Source organism: Pseudorca crassidens, chromosome 9, assembly GCF_039906515.1.
Source record: "Pseudorca crassidens isolate mPseCra1 chromosome 9, mPseCra1.hap1, whole genome shotgun sequence".
Taxonomy (NCBI): Eukaryota; Metazoa; Chordata; class Mammalia; order Artiodactyla; family Delphinidae; genus Pseudorca; species Pseudorca crassidens.
This window is the reverse complement of record NC_090304.1, coordinates 31,306,144-31,327,405: the sequence shown is the minus strand read 5'-3', so window position 1 is coordinate 31,327,405 and position 21,262 is coordinate 31,306,144. Positions and strand designations below refer to the sequence as shown.

The 21,262-nt window shown below is 37.4% G+C and overlaps 1 protein-coding gene across 1 annotated transcript in view; it reads right to left on the bottom strand.

Annotated features, from left to right (window-relative positions):
* The window catches only part of SLC5A12 (solute carrier family 5 member 12), a 41,885-nt gene extending 20,952 nt beyond the window's left edge, over window positions 1–20,933 (bottom strand). The window contains exons 1-7 of the mRNA XM_067751774.1: window positions 20,595–20,933; window positions 13,759–13,824; window positions 12,501–12,552; window positions 10,008–10,075; window positions 5,666–5,820; window positions 5,405–5,545; window positions 583–712 (exon numbers count right to left, since the gene is read on the bottom strand). Of these exons, the coding sequence (XP_067607875.1) occupies window positions 583–712; window positions 5,405–5,545; window positions 5,666–5,820; window positions 10,008–10,075; window positions 12,501–12,552; window positions 13,759–13,824; window positions 20,595–20,933 (951 nt within the window). The remainder of the gene's footprint in view (window positions 1–582; window positions 713–5,404; window positions 5,546–5,665; window positions 5,821–10,007; window positions 10,076–12,500; window positions 12,553–13,758; window positions 13,825–20,594) is intronic.
* Window positions 20,934–21,262: the final 329 nt, after the last annotated feature.

Genomic DNA, 21,262 nt, shown 5'->3' with positions numbered 1-21,262 from the left:
AATGACCTATATCGGAATAGAATCTAAAAAAGAGTGGATATATGTATATGTATAACTGATTCACTTTGCTGTACAGCTGAAACTAACACAACATTGTAAGTCAACTGTACTCCAATAAAAATTAATTTTAAAAAGCATGCTTAATGTAATATATTGGGGTGATATTGTTTAAGCCATAATGAGAAGACATGAGCAGAAGCATTATAGAAATAAGGGTCATTTTGTTCAATCTGAGATTAAAGCATCGTTAACCAATGTTGTGATGGATAGAAAAAAAGAATTGAATGGTGGCATTGAAAACCAAAGCTATAGGTTCAAGTCCTCTTCCACTCTCCCCAGCCCTGCCCTGGCCCCAGTCCTTGCCTTCAAGGACAAGGTAAGATACCTTCTTTTTACGTGTTCACTCCCCAGTATTAGAACCTGATCTGTGATAATATCATCCAAGAGGAGAGGAAAGAAATCAAGTCTTTGGGGTTTGGGAAATACCTAGAGGTCCAGGTCGAAAAAGAGAAAGGCTCAGTATCGATGGCCAGAAACACACACATTTCAGCTGTTCCCCACTGGCCCCAAGGGAGCACATACCTGGTCTGGTGCTGAGATGATACCAGAAGTCCAGGGATCACAGTCTTTGAAGTGGGAGTACATGATTAAGCCAGAGAAGACAGCACATGCCAGAATGACCCAGAGGCCCAACAAGTTGAAATACAAGGCTCTAGAAAATAACACATGGATCTACTGGTAGACTGTATGTCATATTACAGTGTGGTCAAGGCATTACCAAAGACTCAAGGTAAAATTTGGGGGGCCTTTTTGCTATAAAATAAAATTCTATAGCCTTCAAGAATGTATATATTTTGATATCAAGTCACTATGTTATACACCTGAAACTAATACAAGTCGATCCTATTTCAATTTTTAAAAATCATTACTTTTTATACTTTTGCATTTTTTTTGTTTGGGCATGTTACAGTTTTAGACTGATTATGAAATTTGAACAAGGTGGATTTTTGATGGGTTTGCTTTTGAAATAGCTTTTCTGCAAAGTTGCAAAGTGTAGTGTGAGGTCTATTTCCTTGGATGAAATTTCACGTATCAATCACTCATATTATATAACTTCAAGTAATTTCCCCCCACTCAATTCATGAAACTGTCAAAAAGCCAACTTTCATTTTAACGTCTTTTATTCCAGAGGAATGATGAGATAAATGTAGAAGTAGACACGTTTTGGAAATATTCGCTTTGGAGGTTAAATCAGATGAAGTTTAAAGTTCAGTTTTTTAAAAGGCAATAGAAGGTATGAAAAACCTAAAGTCATTTTCCCCACATTCTTTGGAGCAATTCTTTTTATTCTACAACAATTCTTTTTATTCTATAACATTCTGTTTAACTTCAGTTTGAGTGCATTTGTAGTATCCTATGGTTATTTTGTATTCATACTGTTCTTTGAAAGTCAAAATATTACACATCTTCTAAATCTCAGGGAAGACTTGAAAGTCGGCTGGCCTCACACTGGATCAGTGAGAGAACAAACAATCTTGCTCTGGAGAGAGTTTCAAGGGGCAGGGGGCCCAAAGAGCAACAGGAGGCATTTCCTGGGAATGTTTCATTTCATTCAAACAATGTCCAGCCATTGTTTGAAGGGATTCAGATGCACTCACATTCAAATGTAAGGACACATATTCATTTCAAAGCCCCCTAAAAGCCCTGCTGTACAGGTGTACCTGACTTTCAGAAAACCCTTAAATCAAAGTATTCTTTTATGAAGCAAATATTAAATAATCAACCCATCTGGAAATTTTTATTTTACATTATTTACGTTAGGAAAGGGTATTATCTCTGAAATTCCTTCCTTGGGATTATTCCAACCATATTTATCTTTGAGTTTTAGCTGTTTGTTTGCTTTTGTTTGAAAAAGGTTGATTTAGACATAGCCTTTGGGGAATACATTTGATACATGAAATGGTCAATATCTGCAAACTGAATTTGCTGTACTCTTACTTCTGCCATTTAGACAAATTTTATTCAAACTTTTCTCAGGCCATATCATGGATAGGCTTCTTTACCTGAAAGGTCACTCCCTGCTCTCTCATCAGATTCTACTCCTTATACGGCTTTACATCTTTATAGCATTTATCCTTATCTGAAACTGTATAATACATTTATTTGTTTATTATCTGTTTCCCCCACTCGAACACACACAGGGCTACGTCCCCAGAGCACACAATGGTGCTTGCACATAGCAGACATAAATTATTTTATTTTTGTTAAAAATGATTAAATGAATAAATGAAAGATAGAAATTCTTTACAATATGGTTATACTCTTTACATCATTTCTTTTTTGAAAAAGCATCAGACCTGGAGTCAGAAGACTTTATCCTTAACAACTGTGTGACTTCAGACAAGTCACTAAGACTCTGAGCCAGTTAAATCCTTCGTAAAAAGAGTGTTAACATACCTGCCTTACTTCTTATTATAGGACTAATACGAAGATTGAATGAGTTATACTCCATAAAAATATATAGAGGTTATACAGCCATATGTAGGTTGTATAGCCATTATCCAAAACAATTTTAAAAACTCACCAGTCAACTATGGGAAATGAGAAATCAGTGGCAAAATTGTATAATAGAATGTTAAAGCCCTTGTATTTGAACTTATTTTTTTCTTTAGAGATAGACTTTAATTCTCTACATGGCTAATTCTCCTGTTTGCAACTTAAGCCACTTCATCGATTCATTCAGAAAATATTTATGAAGCATCACTATGTACCAGGTTCTTCCAGGTACTGAGGACATAGCAGTGAGCAACCCAGAGCCCACCCTCATGAAGATGATATTCTGGGATTAGAGGCAGGTAATAATCACCAAAATGAAATAAATAAACAAGGTGATTTTAGATGCAATAAAAGATATAAAGAAAATAAACAAAGGCAAAGAGAATGGAACATAAGTGCCTGGGTGTGGATGTGCTCATCTTAGCTGGGACATGAGACGGTGATGGGAAGGGACGTGGTAACCTGCACCAGCTTCTCCTGCCGTCACAGCATCATCTTCTACCTGCAGTCCTGAAATGTCAACTGAAGTCTAGAAACAAAAGCGTCCAAAGCAGCTTCCAGGGAGCACGTCTAAAATGATTTGGTAAGTGATGCTATTCCTAAGTTTGAAGAAGATCTGGCTTAAGATGAAGCTGTCTTTAGTGAGTAATCACCATTCTGGCCATGCAATTAAATGCATCTATAATGGGTCACTTCTGGTTTTAACCTATGGCCACATTCAGTATGAACTTTATGGATGTATTTTCACCTACCTATGATGCAGAGATTTTTCTAAACCCTGATGGAATGTCCTAATTACATCAGGCTCTCAGATAATTGAGCAGAAGTGATGCACGTAATCAACCTTCTGTAGAGTCTCCTAGATAAGAGTCTGTTGGCAGCTGGCTCTGAGTGGACCTCAGGTGCCCTGGAAGTGTCCTTGAGGCTCCAGTTGCGTGACAAATGAGAGGTCCCACTAGATCCCCACTATAGCAATCTCCCCTCCAGCTCTGTGCACTTCAACCATACTGACCATTTGGACTGATTTCTCGCTCCTGAATTGTATCAACTAAATCAACTAAGATTCTTACAGGGAAGTCTTTTCTAAAGACAGTTTTTATTTTTTCATCTTTCCTTATTCTAACAAAATTCCCATCATAGCTCTGGTCCTTCCATGGGAGTGGGGATGGGTGGAACCAGGAATGGCAGTCCTAAATGCTTAGGAAATTATGTATATATTTTCTTTCGTGAGTATCTCTCCTTTTCTGACAGTTTTCATACCCATCAAATACTAATGTAACAAATTCCAAGAAACTATTATGAATGGGTGGCTTAGTTTAAACCAGTCCACTAAACAAGATCTAAAGATACACAAGCACAAGTACACATGCCGGAATATACATATATACACTCCTACACATGCACACACACACATAAATTCTTATGTATATATGTGTCCATTTATGTGCTTACACATTCAAGCATGACCTTCTTGAAGCATTACTTTGTTCAATAAGTAATCAATATTTAATAAGCACAAAGTACTATTCTTGGCCTCTTGAAAAAATGATGAAAAAAATACATTTCCTAACTTTTAGGTACTATTATAATAATAGGGAGAAATTAGGTATGTTCACAAGAATAAACAGTATAACACAAGCACACAAGATTTAAAAAACCCCTTGATTTAACAGAGAATTATTATTTATTTCACCTAATGATTCTTCCCTTATCAGATATCGTCAACTCTAATTTATTTTAATGCAGAATTTTAAATGAATTCTAATTTTAAGTGAATTTTAAGATAAAATTATATTTGGTCCTAAATACATTTTTAGTAATTCAACTATTTGAGAAAGTGATGATCACATGTGTAGAGAGTTTAATATTATTTATTGTAATAGGATATGAATATGTTACCAGTGAATTGATAGAACAGTAGATAATGTTTTCACTTCTTCCTTCTGAGGGTATGTTAACTATGTAAGTAACATATTCCCTTTTGAAATTCAAGTTACAAAATGTTGGACCATATCCATAGCCATTATTCTGTCTAAATAAGAAACTATACATTCAAAGTATTTTATGATCAGTTGTGGAAATATTCATAGTGGCTGTTTCTCACTCCAAGAAAAGTTAACGGCATTCTGACAAGTCTGCAGAGGCTGGAACCTTGGGTAGCAGCAATGAGCATGAAATGCCCATTTTCAATGAAATTCTAGCTTATTTCTGCCAGTTTTACAAAAAAATAAAAAATAAAAGTGCATAACTTCCTTTGGTCTCCATTCTAGAAGGTGGGATGAATTGCATGGTTTTAAAAAGCCTTAAGTTGCAACTCTGTGGAGTCCTTCAGAGTAAGCAGACCTGGTAAAACTGGTGACTGGTTATCCGGGCAGGAGTTGGAGCAGCTGAAGCCCTGTTACGACTTGCTTCATTACCTTGGGTTTTCTTCTTTTAACGTCTCCTTGGAAACTTTTACAGTACATCCATCAAAATAAAAACAGTAATTGAAGAGACCACATGCTGGATGGAAATAGTGATGAGGGCCATCTCATCACAGAAACTGTAAGTAAGAAATATGTGCTCCTTCTTTCTGCATTGCTTCCCCCAGCACCTAATTTAACCCAGTAATTTCTCAGTAAATGAAAGCAGCAAATGACGGTGAACAAAGGCAGACAGAAAGATCTAAGTTCAAATCCCAGCACTGCCACTTCCTTGTGGAGAAGGGAATAGTAATGCCTGCCTCAAAAAATTGTTGAAAGGGTTAAATGAATCTTTGTTTCTTTCTCTCTTTTATGCACACACACAAACACATTTGAAGCATGTAAAGCGCAGAGAAAAAACATTGAAATGTTCATTAATAACTCACAGCTTGGCATGTTTTTCTGTTTTGCAAGAGATGCATCGCTGGATGGTCGACTGATTAACTCCATAGATTCCAAGCCATGTAAAAGTTCCTCCCACTGAGATTGTCCAAAAAGTGTGCCTCCTGAGAGGATCTACATCAAAGCTGTGAGGCAGAGAGAAGTGAGTGAACAAATACATTCCTTTGATGCCCAAATATTATTTTAGGTGATGAGGTCATATGGCTAAATCTTTATAAAACAAGAAAAAGTAGCATTGGACATACTCAAATATATTTAGTCGAGATCCATTGGCTGATTGCTCTAATACATTGTGTAATCCACCAGCATCGGCTGATCCTTGAATGAGAACTGTTAAGAAGCCCACAGTCATGACAACCATCTGAAATGCGTCAGTCCACACCACTGCTTTTAGTCCTCCCTGAAATGAAGAGAATGGATGTGAGTTCTTAAAAATGAAGCCTCAACTCTTCCATTTCTGCACAGCCTCTCTGCTAATGCATCTTTCTTTCTCCCTTTTCTCCCTTTCTTCCCCCTTCTCTCCCTCCCTCCCTCCCTCTTTCTCAATCTCTCTCTCTCTCTCCTTCCCTCCCTTCCTTATTTCCTCCCTCCCTCCCTCCATCCCTCTCTCTTTCTCTCTCTCTCCCTCTTTCTTTCTCTATTTCCTTCTTTCTTTCTTTCTTTCCTCCTTTCTTTCCTTCTTTCTTTCCTTCTTTCTTTCCTTCCTTCCTTCTTTCTTTCTTTCCTTCTTTCTTTCTTTCCTTCTTTCTTTCTTTCTTTCTTTCTTTCTTTCTTTCTTTCTTTCTTTCTTTCTTTCTTTCTTTCTTCCTTCCTTCCTTCCTTCCTTCCTCCCTTTCTTTCTTTCTTTCTTTCTTTCTTTCTTTCATCACTGAGCACATTTTGTGTGCCAGGTTTATTGAGGATGATCATCTGGGTCTTGCTTGTACAATTTGAGATTTTATTTTTTGTAAATTTAGTGCAGTGAATAAATTTGGGGAAACTGAGATGGTAGGCTACTGAAAAAAAAGAAAAGAACTAGGAAGGAATGATAGATTCCAGACACTCATGGAGAAAGTTGTTTTAAGAGCTAGAGGATGGTCAAATAATGAGGCGAGTAAACCAGAGTGTCAGGAGGGTGAATCTAACAGTAGACCTCAGGAGACGGTGATTCAGCAATAGGTTAGAGCAGTGGTTATCAAACCTGGATCCTTTTTAGAGTCACTTGGGGAATTTGGAAACAAACAAAAAAACCCAATGACTGAGCCCCATCCCCAGGAATTCTGAATAAATTGAGGTCTGGGCTGGGACCCAGTTCTAAGTGTTTTTACAGCTCCCCAGGTGATTCCAATGTACAATTCTAGTTGGGAATATGTGGGCAAGAAGAAAGGAGGAAAGAAAGAGGCTGCTGGAGAATCCCTTAGGAACATGGCAAAGGTGCCATGAGCAAATTAGGAAAGATTAAATGAAGTGATATATTTTAAAAGTACTTTGAAAATGAATAAGCACTATGTGAATGAAAGGATGTGGTATTTTTAACGTTGAAAAATAGAATTACCCCCAGTTACTCCCCCAGAGTGTCAAGAACTTCTGTGAAAAGATGACAGGCTTCATCTTTATCTTGAGAAGAAAGAAGACACTGGATTTGTCTCATCATTTCTCGTGTAGTTAAAGTTAAAATGCAATTTAAAAATAGACATAAAAGTCCCTTCCACATGCATTGTGTTTCTATATTCTGTTCTATTTCCAATTTGAGAAATATGCAATCTCTTACTTCCACCTTCCAAGAGTGGTATTTTGATTTTCTTTAAAGACAGTAAGACTTCTAAACCCAAATCACAATATCATATTTTAGTGATATGAAGACCAAATATCAAAGACCTCAGTTTTCAGAGGCTACTTGGCATGGTTTATATGCATAAACCTGAACTTGAGCTAGACCTGGGGCAAGAGAACAAACCACTTCATCACCGCTTTAACAAATGTGCTTCAAAAGGCAGATTAATGTAGCTATAAGCTACCATGAAAACTTCTCTGATTCTATGACTCCTTCATACAGCAAGAGACACACACGCCCACACACCACTCATCTACAATCCTGACTGTGCCTTGAGTGTCACTTAGGTATTTTAATCAGTCTGTTGTTTTGGTTCTACTGTTTACCTCCCTAGATTGCAAACTCTTGGATGGCAGGAATCACTTTTTTCTTTTTTTTTAAATCTCTTCCACTGGTTATCTTAGCTAGGCTACACATCCACAGGATTAACAGAGTAAAGAAACTGCTCTATGAGCAAAAGTGTTAGATAAATGAGCCACCAGTTTGGTGAGACATTGAAGCTTGTGTTCCGGCAAGAGGTAGGAGGTGGAACAAAGGTGTGGTGAGAAGAGGTTAGATGGGTGGATTGACTCACAGACTGAAAGATTTCCAACACTAGGTTAAGAAGTTTACACTTTATCCTGTGAACAATGGGAAGCAAGGAGAGAATTAGGTCAGTCAAGTGGCGTGAAGAGATGGATGTTTTAAGAAGATTAAGTTAACAGAGGCATGCAGGGTGGAGGGAAACACTGAAATCAATTAAGAGGTAGTACATTTAGTTTATTTTTGTATATTGTGATTATTAAAGTATCCAGACTTGTTTCTGACATCTTTTTGGTTTCTATTTGTTCTACTTTTTCTGTATTTTTTTCTTCTCTTTCTTAAATCAATTGCAGTTTTATTTTTGCTTTGTTTTAATTCCCTTTTTCTACTCTGATTGTTTTATTTAAATGAGTCTGCTTGAAATTTTGCCATGAATTTTTCATTTAGAGTCTAAATTTTTAAAATGTCTTAATCCCCAGCAATTCAAGGATTAAAAAAATCTTTAAGGGGCTTCCCTGGTGGCACAGTGGTTGAGAGTCCGCCTGCCGATGCAGGGACACGGGTTCGAGCCCCGGTCGGGGAAGATCCCACATGCCACGGAGCGGCTGGGCCCGTGAGCCATGGCCGCTGAGCCTGCGCGTCTGGAGCCTGTGCTCCGCAACGGGAGAGGCCACAACAGTGAGAGGCCCGCATACCACAAAAAAAAACCCCACAAAAATCTTTAAGTCTAATTACTCTCTTCCTGATTTACATGCTATTGATGTCCAAATGAAAGTTATTCTTTTTCTTAATCTCAAAATTACATATAATAGTAATCATTATTATTATATTTATAATATTATAAACTATATTATTAGATACTATATAAATTATACCATACTATAAAATTATTGTTGTTTTCATTAAGCAACGGAAATTGTTTGACTAGACTTACTAAAGGTTTACTATTTTATTTTCTTATCATTACTTCTTCTATCAAAAACTGGATAATTTTCCTTCTTCCCACAGTATTTCCTCTAGGTTTTTCTCAGGGGAAGATATGTTAGAGGTAATTTCTCTCAGTTCTTGACAGTCAGTTTCTGAAAGATAGTTTTGCTACATACACAATTATAACTGACAATTGTTTTCCTTCAGTGCTTTGAAGATATTATTCCATTGTTTCTGGCTTCCATTACTGTTGCTAAGCAATGCATCTATTTATCCTCCTATGGGAAGTTACTTCAGAGTCACTAATCTGTCACATATGGCCAGACATGTAAGGAATAGGAGACTATTTTAAATTTAGGTAGGAGGAGTATGTCTGGAATAGAATTATGGTAGTGAGAATGGAATGGAAAAAAAATAAGATAAAACTGTAGTGCAAAGAAATGGTGGGATTTGCAAGTATGAAAATAGAGATAAGAACATTTTTAAATTGTATGTTATCATGATATATGTTAAAAGAGTAAGTGATATGCACACAAGGCCAAAATACATGGATGGTGCTATATGATAATATATCAATTACTTTATTTTTCTCTGTAAAGGAGGAAGGAGAATCTAGCTATCTGGGGACCATTGCCATATTCTTAACTGGTTACTTAAAGCCTCCATATATGGTACCAATGACTCAGAAGAATAAAGATTTCTATTGCAGGGCATGGCAAATAATAGGTTCTCAATGAACGTTTGTTGAACTAAACCGATTGTAACAATTATATAACTATAATTGCCAATACCACCCAGGTTCCTTGGTTAAAACTGACCATGTGTAAGACCAAATGTTAAATGTAATCCAAACTAATCCATCTATAAGAGACAAAAACAAGTTGTGGAATCTCAATTTTACAAAATACCAGCCATCCTTGATCGTTCATTCATGCATTTTGTATTCCTCAACCAGTAGACAGTGAAGTATAAATGCTACCTATGTTTTATAATCACTGTTAATGAGCACATTTTTTTTTTCTCAGTAGTTGTGTATGGTCACCTACCCTCCGAACACGGAGATATTTCTGTCATTAAATCTTCTCTTAGCCATGGCTTTCTCAAATGAGCCCAGAGCCCAAATTCTATTAATGGCTGGTACTGAAAAGAATTTTAAACAAAACAATGGCACCTTCCTCTGGAAACTGTGATAGATAAGCCAGCATATTTCTATTTAATTGTGGAATAGCAATTTCTGCTATACTTAGATGCCCTGTTGTTGGAAATTAGCCCTTATCCCATATTAGGAGATAGTGCTAAATACTTTTTCACAGCCAGATACATACCAGGGTACAGTAGAATGTGCAAACAATTCCTGTTGCAAACACAGAGCCCCAGAGATCAAACCCAGTCACTATGAAAGGAGAAAAAAATATTGAAAGAAGTTTCTCTAAGGAAAGTAAAAGAACAAACTTTATGAGGAAAAAGTCACAATATTTTTGTCTGTGTTCTTTGTGCGCAAATGGAAATCAAATTAGAGTTGTCTCATTAAATTTTTTCACCTCTGATAAAGATTATTTTATTACATTATTATACCTCAACCCAGCCCATAATTTTCATGTAATGCTAAAAGCCAAATTATTCCTCTTAATATTCTAGAGCTTCCAATCTCTGCACCAATTGTTTGTTTGTTTGTTTTTCTTAACGAAGTTAGTCTGAGTACTTTGAAACCACCTAAACGTTGACCATGAATAAATATTTCTCATTATAATCACATAGCACAATTAAATTGAATACTGAGGACTTCTAATATTACAGGTATTATTATGAAATTTCTTTCACTTTTGTTTCTTCTTTCCTTTTTTTCCCTAGGATTCTATTCTTTCAAAGGGGTCAGGTGTAAATCTTAAAATAATTACTACAAGCACATTTTACTCATGTATTCAGAGTATCAACTTCATGAGATTGCTGAGAAAGGACATATATTATAGATGACCTTATTTAGTGGTTGTGTATGTACCATACAAAATTGTCAAACTTACTGTTACCAAAGGAGAAAGGGAAGGAGTAGGGATAAGTTAGTAGTATGAGATTACTGAAACACATTACTATACATACCTCACACAGGTCAGAATGGCCATCATGAAAAAATCTACAAAAATAAATGCTGGAGAGGGTGTGGAGAAAGGGGAACCCTCTTGCACTGTTGGTGGGAATGTAAATTAATACAACCACTATGGAGAACAGTATGGAGGTTCCTTAAAAAACTAAAAATAGAATTACCATATGACCCAGCAATCCCACTACTGGGCATATATCCTGAGAAAACCATAATTCAAACAGACACATGCACCCCAATGTTCATGCAGCACTATTTACAATAGCCAGGTCATGGAAGCAACCTAAATGCCTATAGACAGATGAATGGTTAAAGAAGATGTGGTACACATACACAATGGAATATTACTCAGCCATAAAAAGGAATGGAATTGGGTCATTTTAGAGACGTGGATGGACCTAGAGACTGTCATACAGAGTGAAGTAAGTCAGAAAGAGAAAAACAAATATTGTCGGTTAATGCATATATTTGGAATCTAGAAGAAAAGTACAGATGAACCGGTTTGCAAGGCAGAAATAGAGACACAGATGTAGAGAACAAACGTATGGATACCAAGGGAGGAGAGTGGGGGTGGGGGTGGCAGTGGTGGGATGAATTGGGAGATTGGGATTGACATGTATATACTAATATGTATAAAATAGATTACTAATAAGAACCTGCTGTATAAAAAAATAAATAAATAAAATTAAAAAAAAAGACACAAGTATCCCAGTGTTCATTGCACTATTTACAATAATCAGGACATGAAAACAACCTGAATATCCAACGACAGACAAATGGATAAAGAAGATGTTGTACATATACACACTGGAATACTACTCAGCCATAAAAAAGAATGAAATTGGGTCATTTGTAGAGATGTGGATAGACCTAGAGACTGTCATACAGAGTTAAGTAAGTCAGAAAGAGAAAAACAAATATTGTATATTAACACATATATGTGGAATCTAGAAAAATGGTACAGATGAACCTATTTGCAAGGCAGGAATAGAGACGCAGATGTAGAGAACAGACATGTGAACATGGGGGGTGGGGAAGGGGAGGGTGGAATGAATTGGGAGATTAGGATTGACATATGTACACTACCATGTGTAGAATAGGCAGCTGGTGGGAACCTGCTGTGTAGCACAGGGAGATCAGCTCAGTGCTCTGTGATGACCTAGATGGGTGGGATTGGGGGGGAGGGTGGGAGGGAGGTCCAACAGGGAGGGGATATATGTATACTTATAGCTGATTCACTTCATTGTACAGCAGAAACTAACACACTATTGTAAAGCAGCTATACTCCAATAGAAAAAAAAAGCTAAACAACAAAGATTTACTGTATAGCACAAGGAACTATATTCAATATCTTGTAATAACTTATAATGGAAAATACTTTGCACAAAAAGTATATACAACTGAATAACTTTGATGTACAATCTAACAAAACATACTGTAAATCAACCATACTTCAAAAAAAATTGCCATAACTTCAGTGATTAGAAAACAAGCAATAATCACATTGGGTGTTTGGAACCATGTGGATAAAATCAAGTAACTAGTTATTTGCATTGTTTTCAGCGTTCAGTTTATAGAGCTTTATGTTGTGACAACTACAGTAATTCAAGCACCCTAACCACAGGAATGTCTCCTCAACAAGATGTTGTGTGTATATTTCTCAAGGTGACAAGGCATGTATAAAAATGGTGGACAGTGCAAGAGAGTGTCGCTAGCTCACCTTGATTGAGGGCCAGAGCAGGAGCATACACCACCACTCCTGTGTAGAGAATCTGGTGGAGAGACAAGAATCAGGTGAACAGTGAGAAAAGTGACACTGAAAGTAAGTCTGCCTAAAAAATTCCTTATGACCTTAGAGCTACATTTCCTTAAACTTCTTCGTCAAACACTTCAATCCCAGGCACTCTTGTTTTGAAATCCTTGGCTACTGTAACTAATTTGCAGAAGGGATAATAAGCATGTGATGGAGGAAGAGTGTTGGACTTTTAAGATGGCTGCATATTTTGAGATTTTATGGCTAGATCTGGTATATTTCTGAAGGATATGAAAATAGGGTTCAAGTTAAGTTTTTGATTCACCCTTCCACTACCCCATTATACACATATCACCATGACACAAACACATTTTAGCAATTTGAAACATAAATTTTAGAGTGGAGATGGAAATAATCCGTGATTAGAGCACCATGCAGGGAAAACTACCAACATAGGTGATCTTCATAGTGGGTATATCTTCAAGCTCCCAGACCTGCAGCCACTACACTGATGGAAGTGGACGGAGTCCCATTTAATTTTAAATGAAATTTCACCATTTAGAGATCCATGTGGGGTTTTAAAAGACAAATATCTATGGACAGGTCAAGGAGCAGTTTCTTGTTCTTAAATCCTTCAGTCAGTGAGTGGGAGTTTTGATTAAGAAAAGAGAAGGGAGTTAGCTTCTAGCAGAAAGTTCTTGGTGAGTTACGGGAAATGCATTGAGGGTGTCCCACAGGCAAGTGTGGGGCAGAAAGAGGGCACCCTAGAACCCAGGAGAGGAGTCCAAAAGGGGAATGTGGGAATATTGGTTTGAGAGTATAGTCTTAAACAGATTTTCAGCAAAACGGGTATTTCTGGTTCAACATAGTTTACTAGTAAAAAAACAAAACAAAACAGAATTAGTTACCAGATCATTTCACATCAAAAGCAACTTGAACAGGTTAAATAAGAGTTCAAAATAAATTTAAGAAAAAGCTTTTTTTCCCTTGGTGATTTATTATATATATATATATTTGTTTGTCATTATTTGTACAGATATATGGGGTCTATGAAATGTGGAAATACCTTGATATAATCATTTGTCTTGAAAGTGCTATCCTTAGAAGAAAGTAGTTTCTTCTTAGTGTTGAATGTTTCTTTTAATTGTGTTAATTGCCCCCTGAAATAAACAAACCCATACTTGTTGTTCCCCAGTCCACCTCTGCAGCAACCCTTACTCCTTACCGTCTGCAAAATGTAGATGGCTGTGGCTGCATAGCGAACTGGCTTGTTGAATCGTAGTTGTAAGTACTAGAAAGAACAGAGAGAAGGACGTGCAAAGAATCAGCAAGTTTTATGTAAGGGCTGCTAAGAAGGTTTTCTGTTTTCTTGGTATTTCTCTGAGTTTAGTGCTTAGTTTATAACATGATTTTATACTATCTGTACTTGGGAGAAAAGGAAACAAATTTGGATTATTTAAAGTCAAAGATACAGTAAAACTCAATTTTTGCTCAAGCTTCCCTTGAGGGTCAGAGAAGATAAATGTTTTTTATTTTTAAATTGTTATTGCTTCAATAAAAACCAGATTTTCTGGCTCATTATCCAGGGCTCTTCCTAGTGGATATGCCAAAGCCATTATTTCCTTTTATATCCCACTGTCCCCAGATTCAGCTCAGGCCTTCCTTTCCTCTTTCCCAGATCAATGCAGTAGCCCCCTAACTGACCTCTCTAATTCCAAGCCTTACCCACTCATTCCACCAACCACACACCTGCTGCACTGATTCTCCTAAAGCAGAGCTCTGGTCATGTCATGCTTTTCCTCAAACTTTCCAGTGACTCTCTATCATTGACAAAACAAAATGCACATCCCAGGCTTGACATTCTAAACTCTCTACTGTCTGGTCCACACCCTTCTTGTTAGCTCACATCACTAACCCTCACATGATTTATTCTCCACGTAAAATCATTATGTATAATTCAACCAGCATACTTTGTACTCTGCAGATTTGTCCTTTGTGTAGGCAGATTTTCAGTGTGAGAGAGCCTCCCTCTCTCCAAATTCACCAATTCTTAGAGAATGGACTTGAGGATATGGGGAGGGAAGGATAAGCTGTGACAAAGTGAGACAGTGGCATGGACATTTATACACTACCAAACGTAAAATAGATAGCTAGTGGGAAGCAGCCGCATAGCACAGGGAGATCAGCTCTGTGCTTTGTGACCACCTAGAGGGGTGGGATAGGGAGAGTGGGAGGGAGGCAGATGCAAGAGGGAAGAGATATGGGAACATATGTATATGTATAACTGATTCACTTCGTTATAAAGCAGAAACTAACACACCATTGTAAAGCAATTATACTCCAATAAAGATGTAAAAAAACAAACAAAAAAAAAGGATAGCCCAATTGCCATTCCTGTTCCTACTCATACTTTCTCCTCTGAGCATTTAGGGCAACTAATATTAAACTTCTTTCATATGTAATAACACTTGATCACCTGCTGCCTTGTATTTTAGTGTTGGATTCGCGTAGCTTACTGTATTTGTTTCGTATGGCTACTGTAACAAAATATCACAAATTGGGTGGCTTAACGCAACAGAACTGTGTTCTCTTACAGTTCTGCTGGAAGCCAGGAGTTCAAAATCAATTTCACTGGGCCAAAATCAAAGTGTTGGCAGGGCTCTGCTCCCTCTGGAGGTCTTAGGGAAGAATTTGTTTCTTTGGGGTTTTTGGTGGCTGCAGGCAGTCCTTTAGCTTTTAGCTTTATCACTCTAATCTCTGCCTCTTTGGTCACACTGCCTTTTCTTCTGTCTGTCAAATCTCCTTCTGCCTCCCTCATATAAATGTGCTTGTACTTAAGGCCTACCTGGTTTAACCAGGATAATCTCTCCATCTCAAGATCCTTAATTTATTCAACTTTACAGAGATCTCTTTTTCTAAACCATATAAGATAACAGTCACAGGTTCCTGGGATTAGAACATGTATTATGATTTTTAGAGGGAGGGGGATGCATTTTTCAGCCTACCACTCTTACTTTCCCTGGTACATGTAAACAGGGTCTTATTTTATTCATTTTATCTTCGTCTTTCATGTATTCATTCATTTAACAAATATTTATTACTTTCCCTCTATATGGCATTCTGCTATACAATGATAGCAAATATTATACAGTTCATGTCACAATTTTACAGATTAGAGGAGACCATTAACAAATTTATACTAAAGTAAAGTTACAGTGATGGTATGTACTAAAAAGCTACAGGGAGGTGTGAACACACTAAACAGATGGATCTGATTTACTGTTGGAGGTCAAGAAAGGTATTCCTGAACAAATATTCTAGAAGGCACTAGTATTTGTCTTCCAGTGTATGATAAACATATACTGAAGGAACAAAATGAATGTTAAAAGTAGCAAATGACTTGAGGACTTAATATCCTGGTGGTAGTTCTTGGTAGTAATTTCTAATTGGTAGCAGTTCTTTCTTATCTAATTTAAGAAAAATCATTTTGATTAACCCAGAAGTTTACTGATGTGTCCTTTTCCTAGAAATAATACATAAGTAAGTGTTGATTGATGGCTTAAGGTGGAACCTTCTTTGAAACCCTAGAAAAAACTCCTCTTGACAGAATTGTGACTCAGTTTCACACTAATCCACATCTCCCAATTTACTGCTCAACCCTTCCCCCAAGGGAGGAACCACCTTATTTTCAGACCATCTTTATTCAGACAACACATTCAGTACACTGTGAGTCAGGTAATAATCAAGTGGATGTGTAACTGAGGGCACCAGGTATGAGGAAAATATTTTTAAAGAAGTAAGGAAGTCACTGAGAGAGAAACTGAAAGTCTCAGGTATCATAGGATAAAAAACAGTGCAAAACTTTTAAGCTGAAGACAACATGGGTTCAAATCACATGTCCTTGGAAGGATTAGTTTATTGCACTAAATGATGGCCACCTCTTTCTAAAATTGGCATTTGTAGGATCTAATCGTATAGTGTACGATAACATCAAGTGCAGGGACGGGAATATAGTGGGATCTTAGTGACTAGTAGTCACTGTGGGTGTGACTCCTGGAGCTTATTGGCATTCTCTGTCCCAGTACATGTTGATAGCATCTAACTGCACCGTGATTTTCTGCTTGAGGGCTTTATCTCACCCCTTGCACAGGGCAGACTAGAAGTGCTTGGGGGTGTTATCATTGTCTTTCAGCCAATGACAAAAGGAAGTTGGACCAAAAAATCCCAGTTATTTTCATTTCAAGGAGACCAACCCTGACATGTGATCTGTATTGTCCCCCAGAAATCCCCAGTGAGCTAGAACCTCAGTTGCTCACAATAACAACCTGCTCAAAAACATAACTTTATTGGCTTCCTTTTTTTCCATGTCTTACTTGCCACTTGCCTACCAATGCTTAATAAAATCATTTCCCCCCAAAATGACTTGCATTAAACTCCTTGTCTCAGAATTTGCCTCTGGGGGAACGCAACTTAAGACGGTGATATTTCTACCAAATATGATTCAAGTGGAGACTGCAAAATTGCTTGTAATGAGCTGTGTCTTCTGGTTGACAGGGATTCTTTTCCCATCACATGAAGAACCCAGGATAGCCTACTAGAGGATGAAACCAAGTGTAGTATGCTACAAGCTGTCCCATCTGAGTTCCCCTAGACCAACGAGCCACTAACCAACCCACTAGCTGATGGCAGTTACAGAGATGGCCCCAAGTAAGACCAGAAGAACCTTACTGTCTTACTAGACTCTCTTGAGCTCAGGTCAGGTTACTGATCCACAAAATTGTGAGCAGGTAAAATTGTTGGTTTAAGAAATTTGTTTTGGGATGGTATGTTACACAGCAATAGATAACTGATATAAAATGTGGTATCAGAAGTGGAGAAATGTAACAAAACCCAAACTATGTGATATTGGCTTTAGGACTGTTTGGCATATGAAGTCTAGGAAAGCAAAGGGGAAATTGTTCCTGAAAAATGGAAAGGTAGTGAGAAAACTGCTATAGGAATCAGCAAAAGTCAATGGTTTTAACATTTCAGTTTAGTTCCTCTAAATTCAGTCAATTCAGTCAAACTAGAGAGACAGTATTAAGAAAAATATATATGAAAAAAAAAGAACTAGATCAGAAGTAAGACACCTTGAATTCTAGTTTGAGCTTTGCCACTATCTCACTCTGTTATCTAAGCCTCTGGTTTCTCATCCATGAAATAAGAGACTATTCAAACTGCATAATTCTCCATCTGAAAGATTGTATTCACTCACTCACGTATCCAATGGTCATCCTGGATTGGTGTATAGTTTTAACTACAGTCAAAAGTAAAAATGGAAGTTCAGCAGAAAAGTTGCATGCTTTGTGCTTGCTTTTAAAAATAGCACAGGTAACATTTACCATCATGTTTGACTATTTTCAAAACCCCAAACCTGATATAGCCACACTATTTTCCATCTCAGGAAATAAGTCCACTTTTCATGTTGGTTCAAGTATCATGGAGCCATCCTTGACTCCTCTTTCTGTCTCACTCCCCACATGCAATTCATAAAAGAATCCTGGCACCTCCTCCCCACCCTTTCAAAATTTCACTTGCATTATCCCCTCTGTCTCCACGCTAATACCATCATTCTTGCCTAGATTACAGCAATAGCTTCCTAACTAGACCCCCTGCTTCAGCAGTAAAAACCTTATAATTAGCCTCAACATACAGCTAGAGTCATACTCTTAAAATACAAATCACATTACAGCACTCTCCTGCCTAAACAGTGCAATGACCCATCCCACTGAGAGTAAACACCAATCCTTATAATGACCTAAAAAGGCCTCATAACATTGGTTTAGACCCTACCACACCCTAAATATCCATTTACAACAAATATTTTGTCACTTTATTTACTGTACTGAAATAATACTCAATAATGATATCTTATACCTACACACCTAATTTCTCAAATTTTAAATATAATTACTAAAATGCCACAAACGTAGTTTAAAGGAGAACTAAAAGGAAAGCAATTTACAGAAAAAAAAAGTGTATAATCTATGCTTAGAAAACACTATGGAAGAAGTAGTAGCCTGGGCATTATAATGAAAAAGTCTGGATTAGAGAGAAGTAAGTAGTTCAGAAACTATTTAGCTTAAGAAGTCCAAGAAAAATGAGAAAGCAGGTAGACATCAGCTCACAGGTAGTGTTAAGGGTAAATAATAGCATGCTAGATCTATTAGTGTTTGATAAGACAAAGAAGAAGATAACTCTAAGTGAAGTGGAGACAACATGATGAGACCAATTATAAACTGTCCAAGTGGAGATAATGAAAATGTATGATATTGCAAATGAGTTGAGTCTAATTTATAACTTGAGGGTGAGAACAGTTCCTTATGCTTTGACACGGGAGAGGATAGTGACAAAGTAGCGCAGATGACATAGATTAGTCTTGAAATCCCCCTGCATATCAAAGCATTTAAATAAGTTGGCTATTGCCAATCCCAAAACTCAATGGCTTAAAAACCAAGGACTTAATATTTCTCACAATTATTAGGATTGGCTGGGTGATTCCTCTACTTGATTCTCCTGAATCAAGGGCTGCCATGGGGCTGCAATCAATGGGAAGTTCAGCTGGGGGAGAAAATCCAAGATGGCATCACTCACATGTCTGGTGATTGGTGTTGGCTGCCGGCCAGTGTGCTTCTGTTCTTCTCTACTTGTTCACTCATCCTCCAGAAGCTAGAACAACTAGACCCACTTCCTGACATAGCTATATCAGGACAACATTGCAAGAAGGCAAAGGCAGAAGCTATAAGCCTCATGAGACTTAAGCTCCCAATTCACACATCACTTCTGCCACATGATATTGGTCAAAGCAAGTCACAAGCAAGTCACCATCCCAGATTCAAGAGGTCGGGAAATAGACTCTACCCTTTCAGTTTTAACTACTTCAAAAGATCCTGGTAAGAATATCTATGGCTAGGTAGCAGAAGATGGATGATGAACAAATAAACATAAATTCAAGTTTCTATACAGAGATTGGTAGAAATTTGGGGACTGTAACAACAACAAGAACAATAATGATAAATAATATAAAACTCTTCCATGGCATTTACAACTTGCCAGGCTCTGTTAAAAGTATTTGCATATAATAACTCATTTACTCCTCACAGACATTCTTTAAGATAGGTAGTTTTATTATTCTTATTTTACATATGTGAAAATCAGGTACAGAGAGGGTAAGTCATTTTCCCAAAGTCATACAGCTAGTTAAGCAGCAGAGCTAGTATTCAAAGCCAAGTAACCTGAGTTTAAAGTTCATACTTTAAACCCCTTTTAATGCCACACTGCTAATTCTTATAAAGAAAGAGGCAGTCCCAAAATATGTACTTTACACAATCTGAATTTCTTCTTATTAGGGTACTACAATTTAAAAAATATGTAAAGGGCAAAGGTAAATGGTAAATTAAATTCAATGAAATGCTTATATGTCCTCTATCTGTACTGTCTCAAATCTCCTCAGTTATATATTTGCAATTGGTTTAATGTAGTAACTGAACTGTTTTACTAAAACTGTACAATCCACTGTACAACCTTGACTAAGTCATTTATCTGTATCTCCGTTTTCTTAGCTGAAAAGTGACACTACACAATGTTCTTTGTGCTTTGCCGAATACTGATGTTAATAATAATACAAGTAATAACATCAGCTTTCCTTCATTGAGAATCTCCTACAAGTTAGACAGTATATTAGATGTTTACCTACATGTTCTCATTTAATCATTGAAGTCGCCTGGCATGCTTGACTTTGTTGTTTCTGTTCTACAGATGGAAAGTGTAGGTGTCTGTAGATGTCTTTGGATACAAGTGTATCTGTATCCAAAGCTTAAGCTTTCCCCAATAACACTGCAATATTTTTTCCCATGATGTATAATTGCCCTGAAAATAAGTGAGTGTTTTTCAACTATCATGTGTTATCATCAAGACAATGTGTATCACTAGAGAAAAAAGCAAGAATAACAAAACATGTTCAAGTGGAGAGGAAACAGCAACTACCTCCCAAAGTGAAGATGAAGGAAGTAGTTGTCTTACCTCATATGTGCTGGTGATGCCAGATCTGTAGAACACAGGGAGAAAGAGCTCTGATGTGAAGAGGATCACAAATGCGTACGCAATGAAGAAGATGATGAAGGATGCCCCAAAGCGGTAGACCTCAGCCGGGGTCCCCAGGACAGTGACAGCGGACATGAAGCTGGCTGTCAGAGACAATGCCACGGGGCCAAAGGTCATTTGCCGTCCCCCAACCAGAAACTCCCTTGAAGTTGCCTTTTTTCTCTCCCTAATGGCAAAGAACACCCCAATTCCAGAGGAAATGACAAAGAGGGCTGCAAAGACGACATAATCCCAAACTTCAAAGTTCTTCACCTCCATGCTGGGAAGTATGGCACCAGAGAGTCGCTCTCAACCTGGTCTCAGGGAGAAGTTCTTTCCAAAAGCAAAGCTCAGTAGAGTAGATGCTTTTCCAGGAGAGGAGATTGTGGTTGTGTGAAGAGAATGATGACCAGAGGCACTGTGTAGCACTTCGGAAACCAAGTTGTACTCAGGGAAGATCTCAAAAGTTGACGACAAAGAGGGATCTGGTAGTGGTACCAACAGATGAGAACTTGAAATCTGACCCTGGCCTGGAGCTGTCTTTTCCTCTGCTAAAGCATATGCCACAGAGAAGGAATTCAGATGTGTTCCAAAATTAATAACCACTG